The sequence below is a fragment of the Lepisosteus oculatus genome, chromosome 6, assembly GCF_040954835.1.
Source record: "Lepisosteus oculatus isolate fLepOcu1 chromosome 6, fLepOcu1.hap2, whole genome shotgun sequence".
Lineage (NCBI taxonomy): Eukaryota > Metazoa > Chordata > Actinopteri > Semionotiformes > Lepisosteidae > Lepisosteus > Lepisosteus oculatus.
Genome location: NC_090701.1, coordinates 48,401,793 through 48,416,196, shown reverse-complemented (window position 1 = coordinate 48,416,196; position 14,404 = coordinate 48,401,793). Strand labels below are relative to the sequence as shown.

Sequence of the window (14,404 nt, the reverse complement as noted above, 5' to 3'; positions counted from 1 at the left end):
TGGATGAATATGGCTGATCAATACATTTCCAAACAGCAGGTATATTGCTCAGTGCAATACACTATGCAAATTCAAAACACAGTAGTATTTTGTAGTGGTACATTGCAAGATACATTTAATTAAAACTGATTAAAAATATTTTTAATACAGGGCTAGAACTTTTAAAAAATACACTACACGTGCTACAGGAACTTCAGTAGTATGACGCTGTAAGGAACCACTGATGTGGGGTGGCATGCACATTAGAAATATCAGATTAAATAAAAAAAAATCATTTGCCACTACTGTTACTATTTCTGTAGAACAGACACAGCTTTTTTATAATTCTTTTAATGTTGTAGATGAGTTATAACTTTTAGTATGCACGGATTGTTCCTAGTGCTTCATTTTCTAGATGTGGATCTGTAATGTAATTTTTTTTTTCTGCCAAGAGAAAAAAAGTTATTGTTCCTGTGGAAATACTTTCACTCGGCATTGTTCAATTGATTTGATATGTCGCTGATGATTGGTGTACAGTGTCGTTGATGTTCTCGTAGTGCAGTTTAATTTTGGAAGTTTTCGAATTGTACACAATCATGGATCATAATTACTGCTCTGTTTTGTTATATAAGGCATTCTGAGGCCATCTCTGAAAAACCAGTACTCGATACTGATCTCCAGGAGAGGTTACAAGAAGAGAGTGCTGCCTTACGGACACAGCTAGAAGATCTGGAGAAGAGGAAAAATGAAGAATTGCAGACCCTGAAAACATCACTCATTGCAGAACAGCAGGTAGCACCTTGTGGGGTTCTTTAAAATGCACTCTGTCATGTCTTTCATGTCATGTTCAGCTCTGTCAACTTCTGATACAGTTAAAAGCAGGTATATATTTGTTCATTTGCATTTATCCTCTGTTACGGATGAACCAGCAACATTTCTTCCAATAGTGAAGTTGTGGAGGCGTATGAACATATATAACATTCCCGTTCTCAATGTAGCTTAAGAAAATGCTCATAGAATTTCTATGGAACTTGGAATGGACATTCCTAGATTCCTAAGGATAATTTCCAAGTCACAATGACCTACTCTTTTGTAAGTCTGTTTGATACAGAACCATGCTAGGGAAAAACAACTTTTATGTCCATGAAGCCTTTAAAAAATAATGTTAAAAACAGCCCTGAATTTTCCCCCAAAACTGGCTGCCTGTCTCTGACTTAGTCTCTTGTGTTTTTAGTCACCTCAGTAGGAGGTCATGCAGATGGTTTATAATGATTCACGTGGGAGTATTTATTTTTGCCTTTTGTTGCTAAAGGTTTAAATGGTTGTGTAAACCCTGCATGCGTTTGCATTCTAGTATACTGTGTGGATCTAAAGCTCATTGGAATTAAGAACCTTTTTTGAACTAAACCTCTTTTAGACTAATATTCCTTTTTATTAGTGTTGGCAAATTCCTTCCTACTGCAGGAAAAAAAAAATACGTCCTCTTATTAAATAGTGATCTTTACTACAGAGAACAAGTAGGAACTTTTCATATATATACATAAATATACAACTATAGTGTGAATTTTCATATTCTGAAACTCTTAAAACTATTGAACTCTTAACCAGAAAAAGGAAAATGTTTTTCTTCAGTTAAATGTAGGTTTGGACTTAATTATTTACTTTTTATTTTTGGTTTGGTTCAGTTCAGGAGTTTCTTTTATTAAAAGTTATGTTTCAAACTATTCAAAATAATGTTGTAAAATTGTTGTTAAATTGGTGTGAACCCCTGCCACTCTTTCATTACAGATTATGATAATGATAAAATTATAATACTTTTTAAATGAATATATGATTATAGAAATTTATGGATGCTTCAAGATTCTGAGTAGGCTTTTCCTAGAAACCAAAGATATAAAACGTAAGTATTTATTTAAAAAAGAGGCCTTTGTTTTATTATGTTCTTAACATAATATTTTTTTCATAAACATAAATACATATTGCTTAACGCAGCAATGCTCTCCATGGTTATTATTTTTTCATTGTCAATAGTGCAGTCTTCTATATAGGTCCACAAGCAAAGAATTAGTCAGTAGTCTATTTGCAGTGAATGCAGTCACTTATTAGAGGAATAGTGAATTTATGTGATTTAGAATATATTGCCAATATAGGGATTTTATTGATGTCAAATAAAAGAAAACTGTATTTTTTAAGTAAGTCTCAGGTTATGTTATTTTTATCCATTAAAGTTGAAACTTTAAGACCTTTAGACCAAACTGTATCTTTACTCACTTTTAATAGTTTCAATCCATTCTACTAAAGGTTATTTTTTAAAACTGACAGATGAAAGAAACGTTGCTTGTCCAGCATGCTTTTATAACATCAGCGGTAGTTAATATGTAAATATTATGTAAATAATATATAAATGTTGTGAACATTATGATGCCTGCTTAAAAACAACACAGTTTCTCAAGTGAAATACAGCATGTGATCCAAATCTTTGTAAAATTGTAAAGTAATGCAGTTTCTTTACTTTTTTTTAGTTTCTTCTTTTTTTAGAAGAAAAACACTTCTTAAAGGGCCAGCATTTAAGATGAACGTATTAGTATAATAATAACTATCATTGTTTGGGTTTACCTACAAACATAAATGTTGTGACCACTGCTCCTATCTTGTTTACACACTCTTGTCTCATAAAGACAGAGATTTCTCACAGAATGAGTGTGAAAGTGCATATACTGTATTGCATTTTATTAACAGTGGTGGCTAATACAAGTTTATATAAGGCATATAAACCTAGTCAGTGATTGCACCTGGCCATGCTGGTTGCCTTTTTGAATTTCAGGCTTTATTCTTGTACTTAAAATCAAGATTTATTTTTTATGTGAGGTTAAATGCATTATATACTTGATTCTAACATATTGCATATTCTATCATTTAAATTTTGTTCTCAGAACATGTAATTTCCCACAATTTTGAAAAATTTGGGATGTGAACGTAAAGTATGTAAAACAAGTTGCATCTTACAGTTATTTTCCTTCAATATTAAAACCTACATGAGTAAAAGGTTGGTTATAATACCAATACAATTGTCACAGATTTCTCAGGTCAGCCCACCATGTGAAAAGCAGTTCAATAAAAACGTATTCATCCCTTAGCAGATGTTCTGCATTTTGCTATACATTTTTGCCATTGAATGTTATGAGGTTCATGTGGATCCAATAATACATAAATGGACCCTGAAAGATAAAAATAACACAAATGTTTGGTGCTTATTTTATTTATTTCGTAAGTAAAGTCATCCAACATCCAGTGTCGCTGTGTGAAAAAAAAGTTGTGTCAGTGGGGAAAGCATGCAAAAATTCAGAAGATCTAAAAGGAGGAAATGTTTTCCTGGAACTGTAGTTCTCTAAAATAGCAGAACAGTGTTGAGAATAGAATCTACTACTTTATGGCAAACCTGACAAAATAATGCCTTTGTTTTTTATGAAACTTGGCATTTCTCAAAAACTGTATCACCGTATACAGGTCAACTAAATAAGGGAGAGCACTAGGATTTAACTATCTTGTGTTACATTCAGTATGTAAAGGGCTCCTATATAAACTTATTTACTGAGATAAACATTAAAGCATAGAAGAGGCGATATGGACTGACTGAACTTATTAGTTTCATGTGAGAGCACATTATCTTGCCATTTGAGTCTGTGGAGTTATGCATTTATTGCCTTCACCTTTAGGGCTTTTAAATTTACAAGTATTTTCAGTTGATTCTTTCTTGTACAAACCCTTATGCCCTGCGGAAACAGGGAGGATTAATTTGGACGGCACATTTTCCCTGTGTTGTGGGAAGATCTTGTGGTCTGGCGTCCAATAAACAGTGGAGTGGAACATTTGGGGTCATCAGAACCTCTGTTAGAACTTGACAGGCAAGTATGGCACCATTAGACAAATGTCTGTGTGTACCTATGCCGAAAAGAGAATTGCGATTCCACGGTAAGCCCTGTTCTATAGCAGAGCAGTGGTGCTCAATCTAAATAAATATCATGTTTGAATAAAGTTCAAAAGTGAATGGTATATACTGATTACACAAGTTTCACTAGGATGAAACCAAAGTACAAAAAGTAATTTATGGAAAGTAAATTATGAAACTGGGGGACATCTCTTGTTTTTGTTCTGCTATATAGCCCTAATTTATGGCTGTAAGTACTTAAAAAAAACTATAGTGAGTTATTTTCTACTTCTGAAGTCTTGTGAATCTGAAAAATAACACTCATAGATGTAATGTTTAGTGACACTGCACATATTTTAAGCGTGAGAAAGACTTAAGGCTGCCCTTTAACACACAAAATTTAAGATTGTGCATTTCCTTTTGCTTGAGCTGTTAGTTTGAGCCATTTATGCTACATTGAGTTTGACAATGAATACATGAGATGATTAATTCTACAATCTGTTACCCTGCGATGTATGAGTATGTGATAATTATAACTTTATAAGTTATTTGTATCAGCCGGTAACATAAAATAAGTTAAGAAATTGTGTACAATTTATGGACCTATGTTGCTGGTATATTTTCTGTTTTTGGCAGAGAAGTATCTTTAAATAGCTCGGGACGGTTTTGGGTAGTCACTTGGTTGTGTTCAACAACTTAAATCACAGCACAACTTGCAACATTAAATGTTTCTTCTCACATGTTTTTACCTAAGTTTTTCTTGTTTTTAAAATGAGTAAAATATAATATACAAAAGTAAATTCCAAATATATATTGAGGAAAGCAAATAAATAATTGAAGCCTTGTTCAGAATGAGGCTATGTTTAATAAAAATAAATAGCATAACTTCACTTCTACAATGAAGTGAAGTTTCTACAATATGTGACACAAAGGCATAAGACCAAGATCTTAGTAACTTTAATTCGACAGTATTCAGATGATTCTTGTTCAGTATCATTAAGTACAAGCAGTGCCAAGGTTTCTTTTTATTAAACCAGAATTTTTTTTTTTGTTAAATCAAACAACTTTGTTTTTGAGTGAATTCAAATGAGTTCAAATGAATTTTGAGTGAGTTGAAATGGCTACACACAAATTGACTCTGCCTCTTTGAATTGATTGGAATTGTATTGAGTAATTGGATATGTATTGTGTAGGATCACCTTTTTAACATAAGATGAGAATCCGTAGGAAAAAATAAATAACAGTCCTTTACTGCAAGTTAGTGACTATAATAACAGCCTTATGGAGCTTTCTACATAGGTACCGTATCATGATGTTTAATGTTTATCCCTTTTCGGCTGTTGCAGTTTTGTCACATGCTCTGTACACAGCATGCCGATCTTATGTGATATTTTTTATGTGATATAAGCCAATAACCTTGTCGTCTTTTTTGCACTAAATAGTTATAGACTCCCATTGCCTGTGATAATGATAGAGAAATTTAAACAAATTATGATTATCTTAAATATATTACTGATGTGTTGTACTGTTGCAAAGGCTCTGTTCATAAGTTATCATAAACTAATTCAATGTACTATTTCTGATTGATTTAATTAGTAAATTGCCACCACTTGCCCTTCAAATTCTCAATCTTTCCCTCTCTTTCTTCAGTTTACCTCAAATATTAATACAATATTTGTTTTTTTGTTAAGATACAATTTTTAAAAAATCTTTCAACAGCGATATTTTCCCCCATCTGATAATACATTTTGCCACTGAATTTATTTGGTGAATCACTTAGTCCTAAAGTCACATCTTTTTATATATCAGCAGGTAGTGCATGACTACTCTATAGTCATTTACTTTTGCACAACGGGGTAAATACGTTTAAACATGTACTTACCATTTACGTCAGTAGACTACTAAGAAAGAGAGGTTAATGAAATAACTCTCTCTTTTGAAATAAATGCTGCTTTAAAATAGCTATGACCTTAACCCATTCAAGTTTCCTGCCATGGATGAATAGCTGTCATCTAAGTAATTGTTCTCTAAAAAGAGCTATTGTTCACTCAGTCACGTTTTTTTTATTTCTTCAGATTAGACTAAACTCGATTTGCCATTTGGGTTTTATTAATTATTACAGGTAATTTTAATGAATTATCTCTTATATACAATATTACTTACGAATACTACAACAAGACACAATTATTTAAGCAGTTTTAATACTTTTTTTAGAATTTAGATGGAACTCATTTAAGGTATTTCCTTTTTCACTGTCTGTTCTGTGAGCCTACTTAATTATTTTCTTTTGATGTGCCATTCTGGGACAAAATGGACGTTAAACATCTGCTAAAGTTTTTGTTAGCCTGTCATTTTTTTTAAAAAATGTTTATTTTTAAGCCAAGACAGCTCTTTAAAATAATAATTTAACAAAATTAAAAAACAATAACAGAAAATAGAAACCTTGAAAAATTAAAGAGTTATTGACCAGATTAAATGGAATGATTTAATTTCATTCCCACACAGTTGCTTAGTGAATAAAACATGAGCACATCTTCATGTTTCACTTCCTGCACTCCAGAAACTTGTTTTAAGTTTATTATATTGTGTATTTACACAGTAACAGTGAAACATTATTCATATGACATATGTAATTAAACTATAAAATGGCCTGTAATCCTTGAACTTGAACTTTATTGCCATATGTAACCAGTACATGTACTGGTACAATGGAATTCTTACTTTCAGAAAGTCTCTCGATTGTAAAACAAGTGTAAAAACACAAAGTGCAAACAGTGCATTTAGAGAATATACAAACAGTTGACAATGTACAAGTAAACATGTAGACAGTTTGTATGTAAACAATACAGATGTGTAAACAATGACTGGAGATGTGCAATAAATAAGAAATCCTAGAAATAAGAAATCCCAGCTATCAGTGGAATTTGAAATAAGGAGAATATAATTTTTAAAGGCAAAATGCACATTATTCTTCTCCTTTGCAGCTTTTCTTAAATATCAAGATCACTTAACAAATGTGCACTAAAGCCATTTAATAATGATGATCTTTATCATTATCATTATCTTTTAAGCGTATTGAACATGCAGTAACGATAGGAAGTTGAAGATTTCTTGTGAGCACAGAGACGTGAATAATTAGCAACCACAGAAGTCAGTGGAGTCATAAACATCAGTCTTTAGACACTGAAAATCCTAATGTTAAGATGGATAAGAGATCAGTAGACCAAAAGAGATTTTATTGAAAACTATGCATATTTTATCTATTACTTTATACACAATAAAGATACATCACTGTTGGACACAGAGTGTGTTCAGCATGCTTCAATGATGACTTCAATCAGCAGATGATTAGAGTTCTTTTCCCTTATAAATGTAATAAAAAAAGTCATATGTTATAGTTATTAATTAGTAAAATTTCCCATTTTAGATTACATTGAGTATTTCATTAAAGTTTGATTTTATGTGACGTAAAAGACATGGGCTTAATTATATCTGCTAGAGTATTGATGTTTATTTTTATGTTATGTCTGTCAGCTTTGAGATTACATGGAAAGTAAAACTATAAAAATACATTTTTGAACATGAAGTCAAGATAGTCTTGAATTGAATGGAAATGCTGCTTGTTGGAGGAAATTGGACAGTCAATTCTATGGTGTCCGTAGTGTAATTGCATGGGTAAGCTAGACTAACATTAGATTTATTATTACATCTTGAAGGAAAAATGAGGGTCAAGGATTATTCTATAAGAAGTATTCCATAAGTTTTTTTTACCTATTGGCTAGAGGCACTTTTTACTGCACAGGTAGCGACAGAATATGTTGTATTATAATTTTTATTGACAAACCTTGGTACATGACCAAATTAAAATAAATAAGGTCTTGCTTTCTTTTGTTACTTTTGATGTTTAGCTGTGGCTGTATGTGTATGTTTGTATTTGAATGTGTTTTTTTTGTAGAAATTACTTTGAACAATTTAGTTTAAGTAGATATATAAACATTCTAATAAGAATAATATCTAGAAAATGTTTTTATGTAATTTACATTGTGTTCATTGTAGCCACTACAGAACACACACAGTAGAACTGAAGTGCTATTTTCCTAATGCTGTTTTGCTTTTACCCTCTGATAACTGTAGCACTTCATGACAGTCATGTGATTGTCCAAACAGCCTGTATTTTTTATTCACAATAATTTGTAACCAACTGAATAAACAATGATATGAATGTTTAAATTAAAACTGTTTAAATTGCCATGTATATGGAAATCTCTCTTTCATGTCACGCTGATACCAGATTATTTTATGCCATCCTATCAGTTAGTTGCACAGTGTGAGTATTATTGTACATTATGTTGTAACAAACACAGTAAGCTATTGTTTTTACTTTTTATTTGGGAATGATTCATTATCTTGGTATTCTTGATACAGAATTATGTACTTTGCCAGATGCTGTCCTTAAATGGTTTATGTTTCACATATTTTTTTATATTTCACAGTTTTGTAGTGCCGTTTGCAGTTACCTTAAGGTTTAATGGGATCCTCTTCTTATCATTCTCCAGATAGGCAGACCAGCCATCTTAAAATGTCTCTGGACTGTTTTAGTTTTAGTTTTTAGTAGACTGTAGTTGTGGTACATCAAGATGAATATCATTCCTTTTAAAGTTAAAAACAAACTTTTATCTAAAAATTATAGTGAGCGTTCTGTAAAACTGGTCTTTAACAAGGTGTTGTCAATGTACCATTTCTGTTTAATAAATTGGCTTGTGTTTTTGGCAGACAAACTTCAACACTGTTCTGACAAGAGAAAAAACGAAGAAGGAACAAATAATAAACGAGCTGAGTGACAAGCTTAAAAAAATAACTGAACAACAAGAAAGGGATAAAGGTCTGTTCCTCTTTACTTACTACTTTTGTACAAGTACTTAAAATGACCACCATGCACGAACAGTAGGATCCTTTCACAGCTGTTGTGTAAATGTCAGCATTTGCGTTTGTGAGGCCCCGGTGCTGCACAAGCAGATTTACCAGACACTGCTTAAACCCTTTCCATTATGATGTAGGCTACTATAGTAAATAAACACTGAAGTTACATGTGAGCTGAAATCATGTTGGTTTGTCCTGATTTTCAGTAATACAACGCGACAAGCATCTTGCAGCACTAGCTTGTTTGCATAAAAACATTTTTTTTTACCATTTTAGGATGTCTGTAAACATACTAATTTCAAAATTTCCTTTTTATCTTGATTATTAAGTACTTTTTTGTTTGTGTTTTTAGATCTCATTGAAACTCTTTCTAAAGACCGAGCGGAAATGCTTCAAGAAAAGAAGAAACTGGAGGAGGAGCTTAACAGGCTTCGCAGCAGTGCTCTGGTTTCCTCTGCATTTTTTTCTGCCAACCAACCTGATGCACAAGCTGCAGGAGCGTTTTCCACTGAAGCCCCTGCAGACTCTGAGAGGTTGGCCTCTGTTGCTGCCATTGGAGAGGATGGGAGAATAGATCCAGCAGTGGAGGCCAGCATGATGGCTGTTCAGTAAGCACGTACTATTGAAAGGACTGTGTGAAAAAGAATATATAATAAACAGCAGTGCTAAATATTAATAAACAGCAGTATACATATCAAGATAGTGAGTGGATGGATTTATCAAGCTTTTCTACCTTTAACGACCTTACTAATCCCTGAGCCCTGTCACACTGGATTTTGAATGCCTGTGGTTAAGCATGCACATCATTTTTATTTTTTTCCATACACATCCCATAATCTCGGAATGCTTAACTAACAATAAAATTACAAATACCCAATGAATGTACACCTTTTACATTAATTGTAGTACAAAATAAACAAAGTAGGGTTGTTAAATATGATAATCAAACTCAGGAGCATCCATTGTTTATAAAATTACACAAAGTATGGTCTATACAATGCATTAAGGTCAAAGAAAATGTTTATGTGTGTGAGATAACAAACGTCCATTATCAGAAATCTGTTTATTCCTTGTATGAGTGGAAGAAGCCTAGAACTTATCCTGGGAGCAGGGCTGAACCCTGGATGGGTGGCGCAAAATACATTTGTGTATGCAATTTACTACAAAATAATGTATAAAATCATTTTGTTATACTTTCATAATGTTTATAGAAACATTTACACTAATTCTACATCTTAGAATGGGTATATTTAGGAACTGCAAGCTATTCAGCAATAGCCAGTTGTTAAATCTGAGGTAGTAAGATGAGAGTGACGTTAATATCTTCTTCCCCATTTAAAAATGGTTGTGTCATATTGCAGCTCATACCATATATAGAAAATAGGAATGAAAAGGTTTAAATAACAACAACATTTAAAATGAGTTACTATTGGCCACTTCATGATTTTGGCAACTGATTAAGGCCATTTACTTTGAAATGTTGAGAGATTACACTTTTGATTTCTATATCTTGGTACTACACAGATCCAGTTTTTTCAATGTAATACTGTGTAGTGAGATTGCTATTGACTGCAGCAGAGTGAGCACCAAAATAATGCTTTCCACTTACACATGTTTCAGCAAATCTTTTGTGGTTTCATGTAGACCTTTCAGAACTGGAATTTCATGAGACAGAAACAGGTTCATGAGTACAGAAGCAGAATACAAAAAAAATACAAAAAGTACATGGGGTACCCATTTAACATCCTTAATGGGGTCCATTAAACAGGTACTTTTTCCCATGGAAAGAGGGACTTAAATATTCCCCAGAGAACATTAAGTGTGACATATTCTTATTCCTTAAGAATCAATGTCTTGCAACAGAAAAAGGGAGCTGGACATGGTGATGTAAGTCTACAGTAGTGTACATTCATGTTTTCTGTTTACAAAGAGATCATTCGTGTTTTCTGTGTATAAACAAAATAATTACTCTTAATAACCCATTAAGTTGAGCACTTAAATGTAATTTAACCATGTTTGAAACATTTCAGAATTAAAATTAGAAAACTAACAATGAAGGAAAGAACATGTGTGTGAGAGAGATTTTGTGTGTTTTAGAGGGTGAACAACATTTTTGAACATTACATTGATTTAACATTAAATTTAAAGTTGTAATAATTTTATTGTATGGTGTATCACGCATGTACAGTACACAGATCAAAATACAGCATAATACCCTTAAATTCAACTTTTATGTACAGCATAATTCTACATAAAGATACATTAAATGCTGTACATATGATAAATATAGATATCTAATACTGTATAGAGTTAAGTTACTTTTTTTTCCCTCTAGCAATATAGGCTGCTTACACTTAGTTTCTTTGAACATTTTTGTTAAGGCATTTTGCCTTCAGAGGACATAAAGTCAGGGAGGAAAATATGTAAACAGTTGCATAAACATGTCAAACACATACAGATGTAAAATAATACAGTAATGATTTATATCTATAATTATATTTATATAATAAAAGATTATTTTACTATAAATTTGCCATTTTGTATAATGTGAAACCCATTTTAATGGATGAGTTTACATCCTTTGGAAGTCAAGTCAGGGATTTTAAACCTGCAAATAAGTGTATACAAAGTGAAATGTAGTGATTGCACAGGTATTCAACCCCCTATGTTAAAGTTTAGACTTTTTTAGAGAATGTTAATGGACTGCAATTATCAAGATATGCCATAAAAATATATTGGATTAAACTCAGGACTTTTGGCCACTCAAGGACACTCGCTCTCTTCCTTGTCATTCCATTTATGTGTGGCTGGAGCTTTTTTCTTTAGGCCATTGATGCTGAAATGTACATTTTCGTACCTATTTTAGATTCTTCTGTGGCTGTTTTAGATTCTTTAAGGTTTTTTCTAGGATTTGCTTGTATTTTATAGCATCCATTTTCTGTCATGTGCCCTCAAGTCTTAACACGTTTAACAGCAGGAGTGCTACTGATTGGGTGATATTCTGTACTGGGCTTGCGCTAAATCAAAAAGTTCAAAGCTTTTGTCTTGTATGACCATAACACCATCTGCTACCTGCCTCCAATGTTTCCTATATGATAATAATTATGAGTCTCTTTCAGTAAAGCCTTATTTCATGTCATTCAAAAGACCAGTTATGTGTAGAGGCAAGAATATTATTAATGTATTATTAATGTATGACAGTGGTAACCAGTTCTTTGCTTGCCCAGCTTCTCAATTTGTAAGGAGTGGACTGATCTTGATAATGAAGTTAGTGTTATGACACACATTCCACTTTTTATTGATGGATGGATAGATAACTGACCTTCTCCTGATCTGTGCCTGTCACTTTATCCCTGATTTGCTCCATAATCATTACGGTCAATTTGTCATATTTTGTGTGTTATGGCTTGAACTTTAATATCTGTCCAAGAGAACATACAGAGTCAGATGCATTTACTCTAAAGTCAAGTCATCCCACTTTGATTACACAAAGGCAAACCATTACACTAACTTTGTAACAGTGCCAAAATGTCGTGTTACGTAGGCTGTGTTTATATACACACGCATATCACAGAGGGCTAGTTAATAAAAGCAGTGAACAATAGCTACTTAAAAGAAATGAAATTCAGAGTAAAATTATTGTAAAAACTACCATCTTAGGTGAGGACTTGTAGGTTTATTCACTTTTTATACATACACCTTTATTTAATACAATTTCAGGCTCTTTGATCTGCGCCTTGTTTAAACTCTGGCATTAAAATGGGATTGGGATTATTAGCTGAGCTGAACATATATGGTTTTTCTTTTCAGAAAACTAGTTGGAGCCACAAGGAGATTTAAGTCAGATTTAAGGATGATAACACTTGTTCTAACACGTGAATCATGACAATAAGATTAATAAGAATTAGTTTCAGCATGACCTCATATGTTCATGTAGCTTAAAGTCTAAGAAGATAGTTCATTCAAGGCTCTTGAAATTTCCAATAAAGTGACCTCTACAGAAAGAAGAAAGAGAATCGGTGACTCCAGGTCTTTGCTCCACAACTTTTCTCATAGAAAATATTGCACAAGATCCTCCATTAGTGAACAGTTTAAATGGTGTTTTCTTTATAGGAAATCAAACATCCTTGTTTTGATCCTTTGACGTCTTATAGATGTAAACAGCAGGGCTGTTATGTTTAAGATACATGTAATTTATGTGCTTCTATGGAATGTTAGTCATGTCTAATAGTGTGTAAAGGAAGTCCAACCTGAAAGATACTTGGTTGTAATAGTTATATTATCTTCGTATAATTCATGATCTTTTTGCAAAGTACCAATTATTTTACAGGCATTACATGATATCACTTTAACAGTTTTTATTTCCATTTCCTTTTTAGTGAAAACATAACAATGTTATCTGAGGAAAAGCAACGGATCCTTTTATTAGAAAGGGTGAGTTTAGTGCTATAATGCATTATATGGTGTTGTGCTGTCCTTTTAACAGTTTTGCTATTTAATTGAACTATTATCATTAAATGTTCATTTTATTGAATTTTTCCTGAGGAAAAGAACAGAAAATGCATGCACTGTTAGAAATGTAAGGAGGCACATGCTCTGAGCTTTGAAATGTTTTATTTGCTGATAAGTCTGTTTTATGGTATGGGTTTTCTCCCACTTAAAAAAAAAGTTTTAATGATTGTTTTGACCAGATACAGTTCTACAGTTTCTGTAATATATTTACCATGAGCCTGTTTATAGAAATAGTTCTGTGCTCATGCAGAATACTTTGTTACATGCAATGAGAAGTTGTTAAGGCTTTGCTTGATAGGTCAATGTAAGCAAATTAAGAAATGGATGTTTTTATCATGTCAGCCAATTTTAACTTCTTTTAATAATAATATTACTGTTGCTTACTGAAATCTATTTGGTTACTATGTATTTACTAAAATAAATTATTGTGACTCTTTAGGCAGATAATTTATATTGAATTGAAGTTGTTTATTTTTGTTTTACAGACTTTACACATGAAGGAAGAAGAAAATAAGCGTCTCAATCAAAGACTGGTAGATATATTTTAATATATTTCTTTCTTTCTAATGTATCTATCTAATCTTTAAAGATTTATTTTCTGTTTCATATTGGTGACATGGGATTTAGAAGTAATGAATAATTGCTTGCATGTATATATCCCTAATCCCCAATTTAGGCCAAAAAAAAGCAAAAATGGGATTACTGAGACACAATCAATATCTTATTTTATGTATTTTTAAGATATATTAATATTCTTTTGAGATCACAGATAAAATATTTGAATATAAAGGCAGAAAATCTGGCAGGCCAGTGTTAAGAGGCTGATAGGGATCAGAATGATATTTTCCTTTCGATTAAATAATAAAATATGCTTTGTTTTTCTTCAGATGTCTCAGAGCATGTCTTCAGTATCCTCTCGACATTCAGAAAAAATAGCTATAAGAGAGTAAGTATGTAGTGAAAACTTAAGCAAAAATGAAAATATGCTTCACTATCAAAATATTTTAATGATGTAAGATACTAAAGTAAAATATTTATATTTTTTAAAACATTAGGTGTGTTATA

At 32.2% G+C, this 14,404-nt stretch overlaps 1 protein-coding gene across 2 annotated transcripts in view; it reads left to right on the top strand.

Annotated features, from left to right (window-relative positions):
* Window positions 1-14,404, top strand: part of rb1cc1 (RB1-inducible coiled-coil 1) — a 65,994-nt gene that overhangs the window by 40,595 nt on the left and 10,995 nt on the right. Inside the window, exons 16-21 of one of the 2 annotated variants that reach the window (XM_015353655.2) lie at window positions 612-771; window positions 8,681-8,789; window positions 9,180-9,360; window positions 13,207-13,261; window positions 13,825-13,872; window positions 14,227-14,285. In XM_015353655.2, coding sequence (XP_015209141.1) covers window positions 612-771; window positions 8,681-8,789; window positions 9,180-9,360; window positions 13,207-13,261; window positions 13,825-13,872; window positions 14,227-14,285 — 612 coding nt within the window. Of the gene's footprint in view, window positions 1-611; window positions 772-8,680; window positions 8,790-9,179; window positions 9,436-13,206; window positions 13,262-13,824; window positions 13,873-14,226; window positions 14,286-14,404 lie in introns of both variants that reach the window. The other variant, XM_006633930.3, reaches the window with a different exon arrangement.